Consider the following 24,149-nt stretch of genomic DNA (forward strand, 5'->3'; position numbering starts at 1 on the left):
TGAAAATGAAGCAAACAGCAAGGATGAACAAAACACTTGGTTCACTGTGACTGAGCAGGACTCCTGAGTTGCTCAAACAGTAAATCGGAGGAATTAAAACAGGCAACAGAGCTGTGGCCAAACAGGTGGGGACAGTAATCTCACATGTAACACAGCAGCAAGCAAAAGAGGATATGTGAGCAGAGCCAGGAGAACATCCTCCTCCAAACCCTTTCACATCACATCTGTAACTGCTGTATGTCCAACACCTCATCTGCATACACATTAACAATAGCTTATTAATTGTCAAGTTCACCTTTCCTCTTGAGGAGGGATTCCTACCCCCACCACAAACACCTGGAACTGGGAACTGCTGCTGCCCATTAGACTTCCATTACATATGAATCAATACCCAGCTGGGAAAGAGCTAACCTTATCTCTCTCCAAAACAGAGAAGACCAGCACAGGGATGTGCAATTAACAGCTCACCTATACTGCAGGACAGCAGCAGGACCAGCCTTTCAACAGAGATATGTTAGTCCTAGTTCCTGTGAAGCCAGTGAGAGCTTTGCAATCCACCACACTAAAAACAAAATAAAATCGTAAATCTGAGACAGTTTGGTCTCTTCTACAGAGCACAAAATCTATAATGCAATGTCTCTTTGTTACAAAAGTTGTTCAGCCCTGTTTTAAGCACATAAAAGAGAATTTACTAACATCCCACGCTTTATTGAACTATGTCATTGCTAAATGCCCCATCAGAAAAGTTTCTACACAGCTGTACTTGAGCTACATCAAACAAGTTTTGCAAGCTACTGCATCCAGCAAACCTCAAGCCTTCTCATATTGGAAAAAGGAAATGGCAGAGCAGATCTTGATTAATGGCCTACACAAATATTTGTCTCAATAAAAACGTTGGTACACGTCTCACTGGAAACATGTCCAAAAGTAACATCGGCCTTTGTCATTGCAAGTGCCTGATGGGTGAAAACATCGCTTCATTGAATACCATGCAGTTCTCTCAAGCCTCCTAGTCCTTGTTGCCATAGCACTCATACATGCTTATGGAATGTACAGATCACTTATGACTGCATTAAAAAATGAAACCCAGATGAAATATACTCGGAGTACTTACCAGGGAGCTATTTTAATGATTTACAATCCATCAGTGGATGGACAGAGAGCATAGCTCATTAAAGCAACCATAGCGTTAGCTGCCATGTCTCTGCTCTGCCATATCTTGCCGAGGCGACCGGCTCCGGGGCAGACGCGTGCTGCAGCGGAGCGCGGGATCGGGACAGGCAGGGCTATTTTTCGGGCATCGAGCCTACGTGAGGGAGCCGCCAGGCACCGGCAGCCCTCGTGAGGGAGGCTGACGAGGCGTAGGCGGAGCCAGCAGCGTCAGCGACAGCTCCTCCCCCCGGCCGTTCAAAGGCAGCCCTTAGGGAGCGCGAGCGACCAGGAGCGCGGCGAACAGGGAGTGACGTGGCAGTTGGCGAGGCAGGGTGGGCAGGAAGGGTGGAGCGCTCACACCCGCCCATAGGGACACCTCCTCTAAGGGCGCTCTCCCGTCAGCTGGGCTACAATGGTCTCCACCAGGCACGGTGCTTTCTCTAGGAAGTCAGTACACGCCCAAACCGACTGCCCGTCCAAACATGCGGCAGTTCAGGTCTCCGGATGCGGGGAGTGTCTGAGCCTCTTGCTGCCATCGGCGGGAGGCAGGGGGACTGCTTGCGTGAGGTGCGAGCAGGTGGACGACCTGGTCCGCATGGTGGCGGAACTCAAGGAGGAGGTGCAGAGGTTGAGGGATATCAGGGAGTGCGAGCGGGAGATAGACTGGTGGAGTGACTCCCTGCAGGACCGGAGGGAGAGGGACCAGGGTGAGATGCCCCAAAGGGGGGTGGACCCCCTGCCCTGTTGCCATTGGGCAGAGGGAGGGGACCTCCGAGTTGAGGAGGAATGGAGACAGGTCCCTTCTCGACCTCGCAGGAGATGCCCTCCCCTTCCGGCGCTGCCTTCCCAGGTACCCTTGAACAATAGGTTTGAGGCCCTGGAGCCTGAGAGACCGGTGGGTGAGGATGAGGTAGGAAGCCTACCCAGGAGGATGCCTGAGGTGAGGAAGTTGGCTCCACGCCTCAGGACTGCCTCCACCAAGAAAGAGAGAAGGGTGATTGTTGTGGGCGACTCCCTCCTCAGGGGAACGGAGGGCCCTATTTGTCGGCCTGACCCCACGCATAGGGAAGTCTGCTGCCTCCCTGGGGCCAGGGTCAGAGACGTTACCAGGAAGCTTCCAAACCTGGTTCGCCCCTCTGACTATTACCCGCTTTTGATAGTCCAGGCTGGCAGTGATGATCTTGAAAAGAGAAGCCTGAAGGCTATCAAACAGGACTATAGGGGGCTGGGACGATTGGTGGAGGGAGCGGGAGTGCAGGTGGTGTTTTCGTCTATCCCTACGGGGGAAGGGAGAGGCACGGAGAGGACATGGAAAGCTCACGTGGTTAATAGGTGGCTCAGAGGCTGGTGCCAGCACAGAAATTTTGGTTTTTTTCACCATGGGGAGCTTTACTCGGCACCTGGCCTGATGGCCCCAGACGGGTCCCTATCTCCAAGGGGAAAACGGATCCTAGGCCAGGAGCTGGCGGGGCTCATAGAGAGAGCTTTAAACTAGGCAAGAAGGGGGATGGGGCTCAAAGAAGGCTTGTTGGAGCCGTGCCGGGGGAAACAATGGCTAGGCTGGGGAAGAAGGCGATGGCCCAGCTGAAGTGCATCTACACTAATGCACGCAGCATGGGTAACAAACAGGAGGAGCTGGAAGCCATCGTGCAGCAGGAGGGCTACGACTTGGTTGCCATCACGGAGACGTGGTGGGACCGCTCCCACGACTGGAGTGCTGCAATGCCTGGCTATCGGCTCTTCAGGAGGGACAGGCAGCACAGAAGGGGTGGTGGCGTGGCTCTCTACATTAGAGAATCTTTCGATGTTGTGGAACTCCAGGCTGGGAATGATGAGGTTGAATCCCTGTGGGTTAGGATCCGCGGGAAGGCCGGCAAGGCTAGCGTCCTGGTGGGGGTCTGTTATAGACCGCCGAACCAGGATGAGGAGACGGATGAGGAGTTTTATAGGCAACTGACAGAAGTTGCAAAATCGTCGGCGCTTGTCCTCGTGGGGGACTTCAACTTCCCGGATATATCCTGGAAACACAACATGGCACAGAGAAAGCAGTCTAGGAGGTTTCTGGAGAGTGTGGGAGATAGCTTCCTGATGCAGCTGGTCAGTGAACCTACCAGGGGTGGTGCCCCGCTAGACCTTCTCTTCACAAACAGAGAAGGACTGGTGGGAGATGTGGTGGTCGGAAACCATCTTGGACAGAGTGACCACGAAATGGTAGAGTTCTCTATTGTTGGCGAGGCCAGGAAGGGGACCAGTAAAACTGCTGTATTGGACTTCTGGAGGGCTGACTTTGAGCTGCTCAGGACGCTGGTTGGCTGAGTCCCTTGGGAGGCGGTTCTGAAGGGCAGAGGAGTCCAGGAAGGCTGGGCGCTCCTCAAGAAGGAAATCTTAACGGCACAGGAGCAGTCCGTCCCCACGTGCCCAAAGACGAGCCGGCGTGGAAGAAGACCGGCCTGGCTCAACAGAGAGTTGCGGCTTATGCTTAGCAGGAAAAAGAGGGTTTATAATCTTTGGAAAAAAGGGCAGGCCACTGAGGAGGACTACAAGGATGTAGCGAGGCTGTGCAGGGAGAAAATTAGAAAGGCCAAAGCTCATCTGGAGCTCAACCTGGCTACTGCCATTAAAGACAACAAAAAATCCTTTTACAAATATATCAATGCGAAACGGAGGACTAAGGAGAATCTCCATCCTTTACTGGATGCGAGGGGAAACCTGGTTACTAAGGATGAGGAAAAGGCTGAGGTGCTTAATGCCGCCTTTGCCTCAGTCTTTAGCGGCAATACCGGTTGTTCTCTGGACACCCAGTGCCCTGAGCTGGCGGAAGGGGATGGGGAGCAGGATGTGGCCTTCGCTATTCATGAGGAAATGGTTGGCGACCTGCTAAGGAGCTTGGATGTGCGCAAGTCGATGGGGCCCGATGGGATGCACCCGAGGGTACTGAAAGAACTGGCAGAGGAGCTGGCCGAGCCGCTTTCCATCATTTATCGGCAGTCCTGGCTATCGGGGGAGGTCCCAGTTGACTGGCGGCTAGCCAATGTGACACCCATCTATAAGAAGGGCCGGAGGGCAGACCCGGGGAACTATAGGCCTGTCAGTTTGACCTCAGTGCCAGGAAAGCTCATGGAGCAGATTATCTTGAGGGTCATCACGCGGCACTTGCAGGGCAACCAGGCGATCAGGCCCAGTCAGCATGGGTTTACGAAAGGCAGGTCCTGCTTGACGAACCTGATCTCCTTCTATGACAAAGTGACGCGCTTGGTGGATGAGGGAAGGGCTGTGGATGTGGTTTACCTTGACCTCAGTAAGGCTTTTGACACCGTTCCCCACAACATTCTCCTCAAGAAACTGGCTGCGCGGGGCTTGGACTGGCGTACGCTTCGCTGGGTTAGAAACTGGCTGGATAGCCGGGCCCAGAGAGTTGTGGTGAATGGAGTCAAATCTGGTTGGAGGCTGGTCACAAGTGGTGTCCCCCAGGGCTCGGTACTGGGGCCGGTCCTCTTTAATATCTTTATCGATGATCTGGATGAGGGCGTCCAGTGCACCCTCAGTAAGTTTGCAGATGACACCAAGCTAAGTGCGTGTGTCGATCTGCTCGAGGGCAGGAAGGCTCTGCAGGAGGATCTGGATAGGCTGGAGCGATGGGCTGAGATCAACTGTATGAAGTTCAACAAGGCCAAGTGCCGGGTCCTGCACCTGGGGCGCAACAACCCCAAGCAGAGTTACAGGCTGGGAGATGAGTGGTTGGAAAGCTGCCTGGCAGAGAAGGACCTGGGAGTATTGGTTGATAGTCGGCTGAATATGAGCCAGCAGTGTGCTCAGGTGGCCAAGAAGGCCAACAGCATCCTGGCCTGTATAAGAAGCAGTGTGGCCAGCAGGTCTAGGGAAGTGATTGTGCCCCTGTACTCGGCTCTGGTGAGGCCGCACCTCGAGTACTGTGTTCAGTTTTGGGCCCCTCACTACAGGAAGGACATGGACGTGCTCGAGCGAGTCCAGAGAAGGGCGACCAAGCTGGTGAGGGGTCTGGAGAACAAGTCTTACGAGGAGCGGCTGAGGGAGCTGGGCTTGTTCAGCCTGGAGAAGAGGAGGCTCAGGGGAGACCTTATCGCTCTCTACAGTTACCTTAAAGGAGGCTGTAGTGAGGTGGGGATTGGTCTGTTCTCCCACGTGCCTGGTGACAGGACGAGGGGGAATGGGCGAAAGTTGCGACAGGGGAGTTTTAGGTTGGATGTTAGGAAGTACTTCTTTACTGAAAGGGTTATTAAGCATTGGAACGGGCTGCCCAGGGAGGTGGTGGAGTCACCATCCCTGGAGGTCTTTAAAAGACGTTTAGATGTAGAGCTTAGCGATATGGTTTAGTGGAGTGCTTAGTGTTAGGTCAGAGGTTGGACTCGATGATCTTGAGGTCTCTTCCAACCTAGAAATCTGTGTCTGTGTCTGTGTCTGCTCCTGCTGAAGTATCATTCAGGTGAGAACAATAAATAAATAAATAAAATCTGCCCAACTGAGAAGTGTTATGGAGGAATTAACAGAAACACAGTTGTTGAAGTAAATGTAAGACAGCATTGACTGCTCTCCTGTTTAGAAAGGCAGGAAGACAGGAGACTTGTAAAATGTGTGCTGTTGAAGATCAAGCATTTCAAAAGGCTGTCAAGAGGCATAACCTACATGTCTAGTTTGAAATGACTTGCTCTAAGGACAGCCAGAAAGGTTGCCCTTAGAGAACAGCTGTGCTTAAAAGAAGCAGCTTGATGGGATGACAGATTAAAAAGAAAACTAATGACCTAAATCCAAGATGTGGCTTGCTTAGAGCCTCAGATAGCCATATGGAGGTTAGGAATCCCAAGAACATCCTAACAAAGGGTTCTACTGATCAAATTATCACTTGTTTGGCACTGAAGATTTTATGCATCAAACTTTGAAAGCAAGTTATTACACAGATGCCCACGAGGCTTCTGTACAGAACACAAAATACAGCAAGCCAGGGCAGAAGGGAAGACACACATTCCAAATGCAACCACAATCAAACATTGATGTGCTATAGAAGAAATCTGGACTGTATGGATTTTCTTGTCTGTGGCTGTTTTAAGATTATGTTATCAGTTTTCCTCTTTATTATTTACAAAAAGCAAAAAATAATTAAAAAAAAGAGTATTTTCATCTTCCCTGTAGATAGTAGTCACATTCATCTTTCTGCTAGAAAAAAAGGACATCAGTAACTAGCAAATACATTTTTTTATTAACCAAATATGCACTTCTGTGATTTAAGTGACTTATCAACACTTATATCGATAAGTGTTGAAACTCTGTGGTGGTTTAAACTGCTACCTTCTCCTGGCGTGTTACTGCCACTTCACCGACAACTGCATATACGACAGAAAGCAGTGGAGGAGTGAACACGTTACACAACCATCATTATATGCAAACCAGATTCAACAAACCCAGCAAGACTGGCTAGCATCTGATGCCAGGTAGGCAATGAGATTCCACTTTAATTAGTGAAAGCATTAATTTTTTAACATTTTTATATTAATACTCAGCAAGCACAATTTCTACAGTCCAAAGCATTGTACAAATATAATTCACAGAGCAGTCCTGTGCAACCCCTACACATAGTTAAGGAGGCAGAAACAGAGGAACAGGGAAATGGTCACGTCTAGAGCTGTGTACTAAATCAATGCTAAATACTAAATATATAGCTGTACATATTATGCAAATATGCCTAAAAGACATTTATGCAATCAGTAGCCACTTAGGAGTGTTTGAGAAGCAGTGCTTTTTTCCTACCCCTGCTTTTGAAATAATCATTTTTTCTTACTACTTAAAATATGACTTTGAAACTTGAACACGACAATAAACCTTTATCTATTAAAAGACAGAATACAACTCCACTTCCCAAAACTTCATCTTGTATTAAGTGCAGACAAATATAAAAGTAGCTCAACGACTTCCACAATCAGTGCTCTTGGTATAGGGTTTAATAATAACTAATTCACCACTACATAACAAATGTAATCACAGTCATAGACTTCATCTGCAAATATGCATGTATTTACCCAACTTAAAGGTTATTAAGTCAGTTGAACACAGATTAAGGCAACAGTAGATGAATTGTAGATCAGATTCCCCGAACTTTTACTCATTAAAGATAGAGGACTTGGATGCATGAGGAAAAATAAGTTGAAAAAACGCACTCTTCCCTTATATGTGTCTTATATGGGTAGATCACAGATGAAAAAAAAAAAAAAAAAACGTTATTCACATCTGTAAAAGCATTCTGGGAAAATACTATGACGACTGTTAGCAAACACCCCTATTTACATAATTGTTCATGCTAGAAATGCTAATACAGCTGCTACAAACAACTCACAGGTTTGAGAACTCAATCGATCTCCAACCAGGGGGGAAAAAAAAAAAAAAAACACATGATAAAAGCAAATGATCAGGCACTGTAAACACTACATTAGAAAAGGCTACCCATTGATTCAACATTAAAGGTATACGGTTCGTGAGCAAGCCATGTCTTCCTAAGTACCCAAGAAGCCACTTCAAAACAAACAGCTAGTGCTCCAATAATCAGTTTTGTTTCAAAATCGTTAAATTAAAGGCAGAGGGAGAAAGAGAACAGTTCCCATAGCTTAGTCTTCCCAGCATTTTAGCAGCCTTTCAAAATGATTAGTCATTACAATGAGGATTTGCAGGATCTGATCAAAAGAAAGCTGCAGACAGTAAAAGGTTGGACTCTGCTGCATTGCAGGACAGAGCTGTCCTTTTGGAACAGTCTCACACTCAGGAGTAATTAGAGCTCATTTATACACCTACCCATCATCCACTGGAATAAGGATATCACAAAATAGACAATAACAATCTGGCATTTCACCTGTCACATATGTTCAAATACAAAAAAAGATTGTTGCACAAAAAACATTGGATGAGTCCCTTCAGAAATACAAATGGACAAGGGCGGGAAACAGGTCATGGAGAACAGCAAAAACACACAACAGCACAAAGAATTGTTAAGAAAGATGATAGGATGGCAAAAAAATAAATGAGAAAGATGATATACGAACAAAGATAATATGAGAGAAATTCAATCTGTATCCAAGTTACCTAGGAAACATAGTGTCTGTGTGGTGAGTGGTTTATAGAGGAAAAAATAGCATTGTTTAGAAAAAAACAGCCTTTCAGAGAATTGCACAAACTTAGCAAACAGACCTGCGGAAACAAAGAGGCAGTTCAAATTCCCACCAGGCCCAACAACTGGCGTTTGCAAAGTTCTAACTCAAAGAAGTCTAAAATAGACACGTCATAAATCTCTGAAGGCAAGCATTTATAATGGATTTAGCAGCACACCAGAAATGCAGTTTTGCTCTTGCAGTATTAACAATGAATTTCAGGGGGAAAAAAAGAGACTTATACACACACCCAAAATTATCTGAATTTGAGATTCAAAAAGAGCAAGTATTTCATTTAGATAATGGGAAGTTGGATTTCTAATCCTAATTTTAAGGAAGCCAACCCAAAAATACTGTTGTGTTTCTCCTAGATTTCTCCTTCCCCTCACCCCACCATTTTAATCTTTAATAGTACCTGTAATGGGTACATGAGCAATACACAACTTCAGACTAACAGCAACAGAACTCAAAAGATCCTGTCTTGTCCTTCTCACTCAACTCCCAATGACTGATGGCACGCAACTGTGAATGGGTATAGCCTGACTTTTGCTTCTGATGCTATTATATTACATGAAAATTAAGAACTAGAAATGTGTTTTAATTTCCTGCAGCCTTCAGACCTGGCCATAACTATTCCTCTCAACTCTTCAAAAAAGTTTCCTCAAAAGGCTTGTGAAGTTCAGGACAGATTTTTCTTGCCCACAATAGCCAGAAAGTAGAAAGCTTGGACCTCTCTGAAGCTACATGGACACATCCCAGGCACCAGATAATTTGTATGGGGCTCTTCTTCACTTCTTTTAATCTTTCTTTCCCTCCTTTCAAATTCCCCAACCTCTACACAGAGTGTTTTTGCTACTATTTTCTTTGTCTGAGGGGAGGAGGAGATAATTTCAGCTTTATACTGATACAGAGGGGGGGAAAAAAGGAAAAAAATAGAATCTTAATATTATCAAAGGATGAGAAAAACATTTTCCACCTAGCCCTGGAAGCTAGGAAAGCATCATCCCCATATTGCAGAAGTATATCTTGCAGCCTGCTCTTCACATTATCTCCTCCATCTACAGTTGCTTTCACACAGAATTTCAGAGGAAAAAATGGAAACAGATGGCCTGTTAGCTTCTCAGGGTTAAATACAAGCATTGTGTGGGTCACCAGCCTAAAAACCACAGCCTGGAAGCCTTTAATCTATCTATTTTAGGTACCTCTATGATGACCACTTCGGCAGTACCTTCAAAGCAAAGACACTCTTCTAGTACGGGAACATGCAGAACTTTATTTTACCTCTATTTAAAGAATACAAATACTCTTTAATCTGACAAAAACCAACCCAGACCTTTAAAACCTCCATCCAAGTTACTTCCCTGATTATGGGAAAAAGTTAACTAAAAAAAAAAAAAAGATAATAAGCCCTGGTTTAGGGATAAATGTCAATACTGACAACTAGAAACTAGACTGGCCTTCTAGCTCATAACAGGATGGCAGATTAGGATCCCTGTGTCACTCTTAACTGTAGGCTTGTGCAAGCATGGTCCCTAACTTGGTAGAAAATGGGTAACAGCCCAATATCCTAAGGAGCCCTGTCTTGGCTGACAGAACAAGCACAGGAGAATCTTATGCAAGGCCCTGCCTTCCTGCCCACAGCTATTAGTAGAAAGCATTATAAATCCAAAAGTTGTCTTCTGTTTGAAGGTCATATTTCCAATTGCACAAGTGACCATGCAGACAGACAGCTATTTCCACAGATGCGTCAAAGCACAGCTTCAGTTCAGTTTTGCATAGTGCAACTCATTGTGGATTTTGAGATGGGGAAGGATTCCATGAGTCATCTCATACTGTCACTCCACGTTGTGGTTACACAGAAGAATGATGCAGTGCATTTGGACCACACTGGTTCCTGATGAACCACAGATGTTGTTTTGCTTTCACGACATCCCACATCTGGCCAGTAAATAGCCCTTTTTTGGTGGAGTGGATATTTGTTCTTACAAGTCCCAAAGGTTAGGAGCTGGTGCCGGGGCTTTCTGTTTCTTAGGAAGCTCCACCAGATGGGGTTTACTTCACAGGTAAGTGGTTTCTCATGTACAAGGCTGTTCTGATGACATATAGCAAGAAGCTTTGGAGTCACACAGACTCTGACAACAGGAGCTTAAGACCATGGCTCTTACTCCTACAGCTGTAAAGCTCTGTATATGACCGTGAAAAAGATGACAAAGGATAATGGAAATCTCTTGTCTTTGTTCAGACAGCTGCTGCTTAGGTGTGCTTTCTGTTAAGAGGACACACTCACATAAATACACTTAACCAAAAACTTCAGAGGCATGCATGTGTTTTCATAATGGCTTCTTCAATTTCTATGTATACACAAACATGCATTACAAACTCAGTCTCCTCCTAAATTTAATATAAATCACCATCAAGTTAAGCATGCTGGGGACAAGTGAAAATGCATATGGTATCTGGAGGACCTAGGAAATTTTTAGCAACATACATTTCTCTTTTTTTTTTTTTTTTACATTGAGGGTAGGTCCTACAGCTGAAAAGTGGCCCATCGAGTATGTATCTCCATGTAGCTTCTAGATAAACAAGATTTTGCATCTGACACCGCTCTTAACAGGTTCAACAGAAGCCAAAATTTAAAGCACCCCAGCTCTGTCTTCCCTGCTTAAATGAGCTGCAGTACATGGGGGCAGATTTTGGCCATAAGAATGCAATGATTCTGCAGAAGCTAAAACACCACCACAAATTGGTAAACCATTTTAATGGCACACTATGCTTGTCAGTAAGGAAATGTGATTGCTGCTGCCAGAGAAATACATCTTCTGGGACTAATAGTGGCTTTCAGCATGTGGCAACAGCTTGGCTCAACTCAGCAGGAAAACAGGCCATTACAAGGCAACCAGCAACTCTGCTATGCTTTTTGAGGAGCTGGCAAGGAGGTGGTATTGAAAAAATAAAGACAAAACAGTAAAATCTCAACATTATAGCTGCTGCTCACTCAGTAGAAACCCCAACAGCAGGAAAGCTCTGACCTGCACTGCCCAGAAGAGCTCCCATATGCAACCCTCAGGCTTTTCTCTTGGCTCAGAGCTCTTGGGCAGGACAGGAGAACTTGTGTGAGGCTGCAGTTCCAGCAGGGAAGCAGAGGTATCTTGGACATGAAAGCTCTTCCCAGTGGAAGAGAAGCAAAAGACAAAGAACACCCCACTGTGCCAACCCTATCACAAAATATCACTAAAGAGACACCATCCCAACCCACAACTCAAAAAAAGAGATCAACACATACAATCTTCTTGTGACCACACCATCACTGTCCTTTGTAGGGCGATTGTGGGATAAAGTGTGGCTAAAGCTTGAAAATATATAAATCACTTCACAGTGATTCTACTAATCAAATCTTTACTTTGAAGGGAGAGAAGAACAGAATGGTAACTTACTGGAGATGTTGTTAACCGAAGGATTGCTCCATTTTTTATCTCATTACGATTCTGAAAGAGAAAAAAAACACAAGGATTTCCTTAAGACACATAAAAAGATGAAATGCGCATTAAACAGAATGCCACACTGAAACAGCAACAGTACTTTCCCTTGTCTATGTGCAAAAGCTTCCCCCTTCCACATGTGAGCTAACATGCATGCAGTATGTTCCTGATTTAGGCATACAAACATTAGCTTCAAGAAATAGGTGGCTATTCACATGATATTTAACAGATCTAAACCCTTTTGAGAATGACTTCATATTTTGCAAAGTTTAGCTTCCACTGGCAACTTCTAAATGTTTATTTGAAATATACTGTCCATGGTGTCTGGCTCTGATACTGTGATACATAGTTGAGGAGTTCGTAAGTTTGCTGAAACCTGTCATTAAACATCTGCAGGACTTAAGTTTTATCCCACTGGCTCTCTGTTTTCTGTAACAAGAACATGCTGACTTAAACCACTGGAACCAACCACTGAGCTCTGCCACCACAACTTTGCAGTCTCCCTCAAATTAAATACAAAATAAATTTTAAAAAGCCCTGCTGTTAGTGGTAAGTAAAGTTCAAACATGCCATAAGCCATTCTCCTTACCCTGCTGACAGAAAGAGGGGGCATTAAACATTTTCTCTTTGTTAATCTCACATAAGATGTTCAATTAAACTAAAGCTACGTGTAGATGAAAAAGTTACCATGGCATAAGTTATGGTGCATGCTTACAGTGTCCTCACAACGTTATGGCCAACGCCCATGTGCATGGCCTTACCCTGTGGTAAGCACAAGGGAGACTTGCACCTCTATCAGTAAGCTACCTTCTGTTCACCACAGGTCAACACTGCAGCAGTACCCAGCACAAAGAGCATACTAACAGGTACTGACCACCTCTGCGCAACGCAACATACACTCACAGCTGCATTCATGGTTCATTAGTTTGTTCATGGGCCAATATCCTCATTTGTCAAAGGAATGTGAGGAATCCCTAACAGTTCGAGAGATAAGAGTTAATTTTGTTCTAAAAAACACAGTGCAGGCTTTCTGCAGACTGATGTTTACACAAATAAATCAAGGTGTATTTCTTCTCAGGCAACTTCTCCCAATTTCATTTCATCCTTACAGCTCCCAGTTAGATAAATCTCAAATCCAAAATGCTAAAAACAGGATAAATCTTGCTTGAAACCAGGTCAAGCAGTCCCAAAATAAAACTCCAGTACATTGTCTCTTTCTTGGTACCTAAGTCCTCTATGAGATTGGTTCTAGCTACCCGCAAGATCACCCTCCACCCACAACACTTCTTCACTCTAAATGAAATACTTAAAGTGTCAGACAACACAGCGGGTACAAGAGAGACATTTTTTACGGCATCATTGCTTACATATGCAGCTAACTCATTTGAGCCCCTAGCAGTCTCCTCCTGATAGTGTCATTGCCTTCCTGCCAGAACAGCCCAATGGATGCCAGCCAGACTCTACTCCAGAGAGGGGTAAAAAAAAAAAAAAAAAAAAAAAAGGTGAGTGGCTCATTACACAGCAGAGATAACACTAACAAAGTGCCAGATTTGCTCCTCCAGTAGTAAAACAGCATCAGACAAAGCTACACCTCATCATGTCTAAGGAATCTGTATGAGGTGGCAAGAGTGCATTTGTGTGGTTGAACCCAAATCAACGTTGAAACAAACTCACTTTGCAAACACTTGTGGCAGCTTAAACTGTTACCACCTCCTGATTTGTGGAATTGAATATGAGTAATTGCTTCAGGACACAGTCAGCGTAGGCTAACTTCATCTCCTTCAACATCTTAGGCTAAATCACTGGACCTCAGCTGGGTTAGGCCAGAGTATGCACGTATGTATGTGCACATGGAGTTACATCAGTTTTACTTTTAAGGCAGCAAATCCCAGCATGCAACAACATTAAAAACAGAAAACCAGATAATACTTAAACAGCTTAAACTGTACCAATCACACACAAAAATAAATAAATAAATAAAATAAAAGTGAAGGACAACCAGGTGATCAGGCTCAGCCAGCATGGGTTCATGAAATGTAGGTCCTGTTTGATGAACCTGATCTCCTTCTATGATATGATGACATGTTTAGTGGACAAGGAAGAGGCTGTGGTCTATAGCAAAACATTTGGTACTGTTTCCCACAGCATTCTCCTGGAGAAACTGGCTGCTCATGGCTTGGATAGAGGTATTGTTCATTTAGTAAAAATCTGGCTGGGCAGTCTGGCCTGAAGGACCACAGTGAATGGACTTAAAGCCAGCTGGAGGCTGTTCACCAGTGGTATCCCCCAGGGCTCAGCACTGGGGCTGGTTCTGTTTAACATTTTTATCAGCGCTCTTGACGAGGGGATCGAGTGCACCCTCAGTGACTTTGCAGACACCAAGTTGGGTGGGAGTGTTGACCTCTACTTGAGGGTAGGAAGGCTTTGTAGAGGGATCTGGATAGGCTGGATCGATGGGCCATGTCTGCTTGTATCTCTTGTATGGGATTCAACAAGGCTAAGTGCTGGGTGCTGCACTTGGGTCATAACAACCCCATGCAGCCATATAGGCTTGAGGAAGAGTGGCTGGAAACTTGCCAGCAGAAAAGGACCTGGGGGTGCTGGTTGACAGCGGGATGAACATGAGCCAGTGGTGTGCCTTGGTGGCTGAGAAGGCCAGTGCCATCCTGGCCTGCATCAGAAATCGTGTGGCCAGCAGGAAGGGATTGTCCTCCTGTACTCGGCTCTGGTGAGGCCGCACCTCAAGCGCTGTGCTCAGTTTTGGGCCCCTGACCACACAAAAGATTTGGGTTGCTTGAGCGTATATGGAGAAGAGCACCAAAACTGGTGAAGAGAAAACAAGAGGGGTGAGGAGCGGCTGGGGGCCCTGGGGCTGCTCGGCCTGGAGGGGAGGAGGCTGAGGGCAGAGCTCCCCGCTCTCCACAGCTGCCTGACAGGAGGCCGCACCCAGGAGCAGCGTGTCACCCTCCTTGCTCAGGTGACAAATGACAGGATGCGAGGTGACAGCCCTGAGCTGCACCAGGGGGAGGTTAGGCTGGGTGTCAAGAAGGATTTCCTCTCAGAGAGGGTGGCCAGGCCTTGGAAGGGGCTGCCCAGGGATGTGGTGGGGTCTCCAGCCCTAGAGGTATTTAAGAGACGTGCGGATATGGCACTTAGCAGCATGGTTTAGAGGTGGTAGTGTTAGGTTGATGGTGGACTTGATGATCTTAAGGTATTTCCCAACCTAAATGATTGTATGGTTCTATGAAAAGTGAAAGTCCACTAATATCATTATGAAAGTGCTGGAGCTAAGTAAATAGACTGTTCTTAAACAAATAAAGAGCACCCACACAGGCTTATTTTTTCAGCAGAATAACTTTAAGCACAGAGTTTATCATGTTTCCTGCTGCAACTAACATGAACTACCAAATGAGATGAACAAATGAGTTTGTGGTTTAACAAATTAAGTCACTTCATCTGGGCCACAACAAGCATATGTGCAAACACTCTTAGTCCATTGCAAATCACAAGGTGCTGGGTTTTCTGTGAGGAGGCTAACACTATGGTCTCAGGAGCCCCAAGGCATTTACTGAGCAGCTGAGTACTGCTAAAGGGGGGTAGGGAGGCTCCTCCATCATTCTGTACACTCCTGTGTGTGTTTGTGTGAGAGAGAGAATTACATTTTGCAGTCACTTCGGACTGAAAGCATGCACCAGTTTGTTCACTTACAGTAGTTTTATCACAAGCTGAAACCCTAACCCATGAAAAGTTAGACTAAATCTGAAATGCTCTCTACACAGTCAAGTAAACAAGTTAAAACAAAAAAAACTAATTACATAAGTCCACAAGCAATTTAAACAAGTGAGAAAGATCTTGTTAAAAACACCCTATTCTCTCCACAGTCCAATGAATTTAAAACAAGTGTAAAAAGGGAAGCTGATAACCTCGCTGAAGTTCAGATACCACAAACAGACAAGGGCAGTACTATTCTCCAGAGTGACTGTATGTCAGCAGGTGCTATATAAAATAGCACAGGTATAAGAGAACACACAATACATAAAAGCATCCTTGGAAGTTTTGTTTACGGTCTTTCTGTCTATTTACCAAGATGAATCTGAAACACCAAAGGTTTCATACTCCAAATTCCACCACAGGTCAGAGCCCACAGCCCACAAGACCTTTCTCTAATCACCCCTGGCTCACAGCAAAACGCATCAGTCTGTCCTATGCCATGCATTCAGTTGCTGCTATCACAAGAGATAGCCAGCTAGTCTTCAATTTCCAATTTAGACAAAGGCTTAAGGAAAACTGACACTGCCTTTTATCTGGAAGTTTTCACAGTGTCAAGTTTCTAATGCAGCAGGCTAGCCAAACCTTGCAAAGAGTGAGATATTCCCCAATCAAAAATCCAGTTTTGTTTATCCATATTACATAATGACTGAAGTGCCTACCACGTAACAGCATCTAAGTGTACAATTAAGCCAAGAGAATTTCCTACACGAACTGTGTGGTGCAGTATTCAGCATGCCAGTTAATTGCAATCGCAACGTTTATACACAGTTAATCTGCTTAGCATTAGCGACAGCATCCTGTGGATTGCCTTAACAGAACGTCATTCCAGCACAGCAGCCTGCCTTTGGTAATTGCCCTTGTATGCACCACAGCTATTCAGGACAGGGCACACCACCAAATGAGGGGCCAGGGAAGACCTCTTCCAAGGTATTTCTGATCTCTCTGCTTCTCGTGTACATTATGTTTGTAGATGTTGTTCACAATGTCGATCTGTATTAGGAAAGCTTATTCCTGAGCAGAAAGTAACTACTTAAACATCACTATCCAAAATGCCCCTAAAGAAACTCTGCAACAAGAAAATAGACTTGTTATAAATGTTACCTAGGCCTAAAACAGCAGTTGTATTATGGATACAAATAAACCCCACTTGAAATATTACACCTTGCAAGAACCTACACTCACAAGATTTTATTCTAACCAAATATGTAGCATTTCCAAGCACCATACATTTGCATGACACTTTCCAAGCTGAGTTTTCAACAGACGTGCAAATACAATCGCATAAATACAAAAACTACAAAACACTGCAGGAAGTAGAAGATACCTGGACTGTTTGCTTTGTATTCTCTTCTTAGGACTCTCTGACTTCCACATCCACTGGCTGGAGCAACACGAACCTATGCTATCTGCCATCAGATTATGTTCCTTCCCAAAGCTTTGCCTTTATTGTGCCATAGAATATTTTGTCCAAATCACATGCAGAAGGCTTGCATTTAAACAGCAAGGTTAGCAGAGCACTAGGAGTCCACCAAACCCTGACTAAAGGATGAAGGTATGTGCATTTGCTTTCAAAAATTCCTATCGAAACAGTCAAGTCATTTACTCAGAATTTTTCTGGAGACACACTTTGGAAAACTTACCAAGTAAAACTGAGGTTTATTTTGCCATGTATTTGTCTTATCACTTTAATAACCTGTTATACCCAGCAAAATGCCTCATGATTCAGCCCACTGCAATTGATTGGAATGGAATGTTTGCTTAACATATTTGAGGATGACCTACAAGCATTGGTTCCTGTGGTTATAGCTCACTCAGCATTATTTTTACCCTTGACCAGTTTTCTTCACGGACACCTCTGACCAAGCGAAAGGATAATAGCCAAGAAATTCAGAATTCTTTACATATTTACATTAAGTAGTTAATTGTTCCCTATTTCCACACTACTTTTACTTTATTACATCTTCCTCCAAGCTGACCCAGCAATAAAAAGTTAGAGCTATGAATTATACTTGATGTTACAGAGTTATCAAGTCTAACATTTTCACCGGGATGAGTATGGACAAGTAGTAAAGAAGGGCAAAAATGCTACATAATTGTCATTTTTGTTCATACATAATGATAATTAAAGTTACAAGTCAGGAGAAGAAGTGGAGTCCTTGCTGACAAGTCTCTCTTAAATCATTGACTCAAAGTGCTGCAGCAGCAAGTAAACATCGGGTATCACAACTGCTGTTGTGAACTACCTAGAGAGCATCTTTTTGCCATGACACAAGAATTTGTGGCGAAGGGAGACAAAGGTCTGGATCACTGCAACCATTCAATTTACAACACAGCCTCCAAATAGTCGTCTTTTCAGATCAGAGGGTGTGATAAACCACAATGCAGGGGCCTCGCAGGAGTATGGGGCTGGGAAAGAGCATAGTTCATGCTAGCTTCACTGCTAGAGACAGAGGATGTGGTGACTCTTATCCTTGCATCAGAGCAACTATTGGGAATACAAGCTTACTCGCTGAGGGGTTTTGTGAGCCAGTTCCAAGCTATGCTCAGCCCACGATGATAATGGTGCCATTTTTAATGTTGTCTTTTAAATATAAGGACATTTCGTTCATCTGCTTATTGATAGCAGTCTATTCTTAGTCAGTCACAATTTCATTACTTTTTTTTTTTTTTTTTAATCTGATGCCTTTGAAGACTCCCTATGCTTTTTAAATCTTCTTTCCTGCCACCTTTATCATAGAATCATTTGGGTTGAAAGTGACCCCAAGGATCACCCAGTTCCAACTCCTCTGCCATGGGCAGAGACACCTCCCACCAGACCAGGTTGCCCAAGACCCTATCCAGCCTGGCCTTAAACATTTCCAGAGATGGGGCATCCACAGCTTCTCTGGGCAACTTCTGCCAGTGCCTCACGACCCTCTGAGTGAAGAATTTTGTCCTTATAACTAGTCTCAATCTACTCTCTTTCATTTTAAAGCCGTTCCCCCCTTGTACTATCACACTACACTCCCTGACAAAGAGTCCCTCCCCACCATTTCTGTAAGCCCCTTTAAGTACTGGAAGGCCACTTTAAGGTCTCCCTGAAGCCTTCTCTTCTCCAGGCTGAACAACCCCAACTGCCTCAACCTGTCTTCTGAGGAGAGGTGTTCCAGCCCTCTGGTCATCCTCACAGCCATCCTCTGGACATGCTCCAACACATCCGTGTCCTTATCATAGAATTATTCAGGTTGGAAAAGACCTCTAAGATCATAAAATACAACCTTTAACATAGTACTGACGAGTCCACCACTAAACTGTGCTACAAACCTATACCTAAATGTTTCTTAAAGACCTCCAGGTATGGTGGTGACTCAACCACTTCCCTAGACAGCCTATTCCAATGCCACAGAACCCTTTCAGTAAAGAAATTTCTCCTAATATCCAATGTGAACCTCCCTGGTGCAACTTGAGGCCATTTACCCTCATCTTATCACTTGGTGATTCTGCAGGCCCACCTCTCAAACCTGTCCAGGTCCCTCTGGATGGCATCCCTTCCCTCCAGCATGTCGACCGCACCACACAGCTTGGTGCCATCGGCAAACTTTCTGAGGGCACGCTCAGTCCCACTGTCCGTGTTACCAACAAAGACGTTAAACAGAAACAAAACCAATAGCAACCCCTGAAGAATGCCATTCATCACTGGTCTCCACCTGAACATCAAGACATCAACCACAATTCTTTGAGTATGACCACCCAGCCAATCCTTATCCACCGAATGGTCCCTCTGTCACATCCATGTCTCTCCAATTTAGAGACAAGGACGTCATGCAAGACAGTGTCAAAGGCTTTGAACAAGTCCAGGTAGATGACATCAATTGCTCCTTTTCATCCCTATGTGCTTGTTGCATGAAATGGAGGAGAGCAGATGCTGAGTTCCCTCCATTTGTTTTGAGAGACTTTTGTGCTATTCTGCAAAGGGAGTTGCCTTCAATTTTGCTTTCGTTATCATTACTCAGCTCCTTGCTGTGTTTGCAGACAGGACATCCTTCTAGTTCCCGCCTTCCCCAAGCTGTGTGGAGCCACTAGTGTTTGTTCTTCCTCAAAGGTGCTTTTGCTTGTGACCCAATTTTTGCTGAATACAACTTGCAATTGTACATTCATGTGAAATTCCACCATGCCATTACAATCTCCCTGTGTGGGAGTATATGCAAATGATAGGACAAGAACTGAACCACTTATAGGGTTGAGGTTTTTTGGAGGTTGGTGGTGTTTTTTTTTCCATTCACATTTTAATCATTTATCTGTTCTCATTGATCAACTGAATTTCAGTGAGATGAAAGTAAAAATTCTGAGTATTTATGTCTGATTTCAATCCAGACTTGAACTGGACCAAACTATGTCCAGCCTTTCCTTTTCTCTACCATCAGTGTGACATGGTATTCCCCTCATATTCTTAAACTTCTTACTGTTTTGGGGCTCCTGCAAGATCTTTCAGGAATTGCTAACACTACAGGTAGCGCACAAGGTCAGACTGGCCATGCTTCTGGCCTGCTTGATGCTTGCTGCTAATACTAGCCTACAGACTACAGCAATAAACAGTGGACATTGGTGTATTTCTCCAGTAGACAGAAGCAAAATTTGAGTATCTATGTGCTAAATGACTTCCAATCCTGCTTCATTCAGGCTGATTTCAAGAACAGTAGTCATCCTTCTCCAGCAAGTTAGTTCAAGTTTTTAGGACTTACTTTTTAGGACTTTTGGCTCAGGCTAAATTTTCCAAAGAAAAACAAAATCATTCTGTCCTGTCAACCTGCTAAACTTTCTGTCCCACTATGAACAGCTTAATTCTTCTTTTGCTTACCTCCTTTTTAAGTAGGTGGTATAGCAATATATTTAGTTATATATTTAGTTCCACATCAAGACTGATGAGAACCAACAAGTGTGGTTTTTTTTTGTTTGTTTTTAAGGCTGCATACACGTTTATTTTTCTGAAATAAATTTGTAATTCTGCCTCACGTATCATAAACTAAAAAGGAAAGGCTCTGAAAATATGTTTGTTATAGCAATTGAACGTAGGTACAAGTACGCCACAAGCACTGTGCAACTGTTTCAGTTCAGCTGATATGAAGCAGGTCTGTATAAGATCCATCTGACAGAAAAACGTTCTTTAACTCCTCTTCATACTTGAACAACCACCTATTTAGAGGGACAGATGGTTTTACAAGGTGCAGTGAACAAACATCACAGCACAACACTGAATGGGGACGGTTCTGACCTCTCTCCTTCCTGCAACTCCTGAAATCCTGCAACTTCCAAAATGCTGGCTATAGTACTTTTTGGACAACTTTTCAGAGTGGTGGAGGAGAGGAGAATCATCTCATACCCTTTTAATTCATTATATCTGCTTAACAAAAAGTCTGCATGATCTGCTGTAAGGGATGGTGCAAGATCCTTGAATCATGTCCAGGGAAGGATTGGAGAGAACCAGTCAAAACCCCAGAACGACAAATTTTCAGCTGGGTTTGTTCACACATGGACTCATCAAGTAGTTAAACAACTGTTTATGCCACACAAAAATGGAGGCAGGAAAAACCAAGAGACTGAAAAGCAAGACTCTACTTTATCATAGCAAACTGTGATTTTATTTGGCAAAATCGACTGCAAACCACCGCCTTGGCTTAGGTCTTCAGTTTTTTATCTCAGCAACAGCATCTGCTTAAGGAGCTACAGCTCCTGCCCTGACCCCTCTTTGCTAGGGGTAAATGCATCGGGTGAACTGCATCAGAAAACTGATTTAAACTTAGCAAAAACCCACACGTTGTTTTTATTCGTTGTTTTGTTGTTGTTTTAAATGTCCATTCCACTTCCCTTTTCTCATTTCCCCACATGATCTCACCAACAATAGTATGTGCCCAGCTAAGTCTATCATTTCCTGATGTTTACTTTGCAGGGTGCTGCTCTTATATTCCAAGTTATCAGAGGACGATGGTGCTGCTTGTTATCTGGCTTCTGCTTCCGTCTTATTGGTACAACTCTGTGGTTACTTGAATTGGGGAACCGATGCAGGTTAAAAATATCTTGCAACTTTTTTTTTGCAATCCACAAGAAGGATGTCTGCCTACAGTGTAATAGCTCTGCTGCTTTACAGAACAAACGGTACCTAATGATGTTGTCTTTGTAGATCACTCCACCTTTAGATGAGTAAATCATGCAAGGGGGGGACTTTTTTTTTTTTTAAGGGTGTGGTTTCAACAGTATTCAAGCTGGGGTAAGCGTAGGTTGCTGGAGAAAATGGTAGTTCAGATTTTTTCATTCCCTTCTCTAGCACCCCAGTGACTGTATTGCTAGAAAGTGAGTTAGTTCAAATCATGGATCTGGCAGAAGAAAGGTCTGGATTTTTTCGTCCTTTTTGTAAATGAAGTGTGGGGAGGAAGAGGTAATTTTCAGATTGAATGATTGACTATGCTGCTGCATGGCTGTAGATCTCAGGTAAGGAAAGTGTTGGTAGCCCACATGCTAGAAGGTCATGTGCAGAATCGCACTGCTTGCAGGTTGTAGAGTTGTACAGGATCAGGTATATCCTGTAACCCTAACGTGGGTGCAACTTGGTTTATTTACTAGCTTCTGCAGTCTTTGTATAGGGGTAGTTAAACAGTAGGCAAAGCTAGCGCTTTGTGTTTTTTCAAGGAACATGCTATCCTTTAATTCTGAAGTAAAGAAATGTAAGATATTCCCTGTTTCCAGCAGCTTCTCCGAAAATGAATATTATTACAGGATTAACTACCTCAGTATTTCTTCTAAAACAGTACAGGCCTGTCATGCCAGGACATACAATGTTGATAATTACATCCACATCTTTTAACTCTCACCTTATTAAAGCTTTTGGTGACTAAAAATGAACCTAAAAAAAATTGCTACCAAGTCAGCCTGTTGTAATATCAAACCCCATATTCTACCTCCAGCTGTAAGAATAGCAAATGCCACTCGGGATCATGATCTGACTGCTTTCACTCTCTTCATGCTTCCACAGCAACCACATTTGTTGCACTACAGATGTTAGAGGCTACATCTATACTTCGTCCATGCCTGCTTTTACAACCTTTTGTGACAGCAAGTTCAAGATGTTCATTGGCTGCTGCATGAACCTTCATCTGTTTTAAACTGACACCCTAACTGCTTTCGTCAAGCACTCCCTACTTCTCATCTTGCAGATTTCATAACGGCAGCTCCACATTCAGCTTGTCCACTACTTTCCTGACTTGGTAAATGTTGATCCTGACCCCTCCTGGCCTTTTTTCTCACCAAACTGAGGAAACTTTGCATTGTGAGGCAGCTGCTCAATCCCATCAACCATTTTACTTGCCTTCTTCTGTATTTTCTCTGACACTACCATGTTCTCCTTAAGATGTGACAATGAGGCATACCCTTAAATGCACTGCATAGAGCCACTCAGCTGCCTTTCCCCAGATTCCTAGTTTTGCCACCAAAGAACACAATGGACAGATATCCAAGCTGTGGTTTTCAGCCCAAGAACACTTTTAGCATACACAATTATACACCCATTTTCTACTCCTCATATAGCATTTTCTGTCCTGTAACTGACCTTGTCGAATCTATAGTGTTCCTGAGTTATTACACCTGATGTACACTAGCATCTATTCAACTACAACTTGGTCAGAATGATGCAAAGGTGACTTTTTTTGTTCTCTACTATACAGCACCCAGCACAATGAGATCCTGATTCAGGAGGCAGGCTTTCAGATGTTTGAGCTATCAGGAAACTCCTCTCCCTGATAACAAAGGACTTAAGAAATATATATAATAATACACATCATAATGCAATACCAGTCAAAGACATTATGATTAAAACACCAGCTAGACTTGAGCTTAGGCACTATGCCTGCTTGATTTTCTTGTTCACATAACTTCTTTCATTTCTACTGTTTTTTAAAAACAACTGTCAAAATAAATCATTAAAATTTTCCACTGCCCTTTCAGGGGCACAGATGTAGCCAAACCAGAACCCAGGAGGCAGCAGTCCAGACTGCATCTGCTGTGACAAGCCCCATCTCCAGGAGGAATACAGCCTGGCTCAAGATTTGTTAGAAGACTACCTTTATACAGTCTGAGGGAGTTATTTTTACTCCTGTAGAGGCATTTTTTTCCAAATACAATCATAAATAAAAAAGAAAGAAAGAACTGTATGGGTGTTGTCTTTATTTATATATGGCATAATCAGGAACTATAGGTCAGCTACAAAAGATAAAGAGTTCTGTGTATGACAACCAAAACACAGATGCTCTGTTTGCCACCCAAAACAAAAACATAAATGTAAGCCATGTGTTGCCAGTCCCACATTTGTAACATTTTCACTTCAAAGTTTCTTGTTACCTTGTACAAAATTTCACTAATTGCTTTTCTTTCTGTTAATTTTAAAAGTAGTGATATTTTGAAGTCATCCCTACCTGCAAGGCCTCAATTCAGGAGTCACCCAGGCTCTGCAGAAATATTACCTATAAATACAGTTTTCCTGCATACGTACAGACATACAATTATACTTCGAGAGCAGTGGAAAAAAAATACTTATCCGAAGTTGTTACTG

At 43.9% G+C, this 24,149-nt stretch overlaps 1 protein-coding gene across 14 annotated transcripts in view; it reads right to left on the reverse strand.

Moving 5' to 3' along the window:
* Positions 1-24,149, reverse strand: part of ELMO1 (engulfment and cell motility 1) — a 310,022-nt gene that overhangs the window by 223,864 nt on the left and 62,009 nt on the right. For 9 of the 14 annotated variants that reach the window (XM_040545682.1, XM_040545678.1, XM_040545686.1 and 6 more), the window contains one exon: positions 11,756-11,806. In XM_040545682.1, coding sequence (XP_040401616.1) covers positions 11,756-11,806 — 51 coding nt within the window. Of the gene's footprint in view, positions 1-468; positions 563-11,755; positions 11,807-13,167; positions 13,186-16,895; positions 17,035-24,012; positions 24,052-24,149 lie in introns of those variants that run through there. The other 5 variants (XM_040545691.1, XM_040545688.1, XM_040545687.1 and 2 more) reach the window with 5 other exon arrangements.

The sequence above is a fragment of the Cygnus olor genome, chromosome 2 (assembly GCF_009769625.2).
Source record: "Cygnus olor isolate bCygOlo1 chromosome 2, bCygOlo1.pri.v2, whole genome shotgun sequence".
Lineage (NCBI taxonomy): Eukaryota > Metazoa > Chordata > Aves > Anseriformes > Anatidae > Cygnus > Cygnus olor.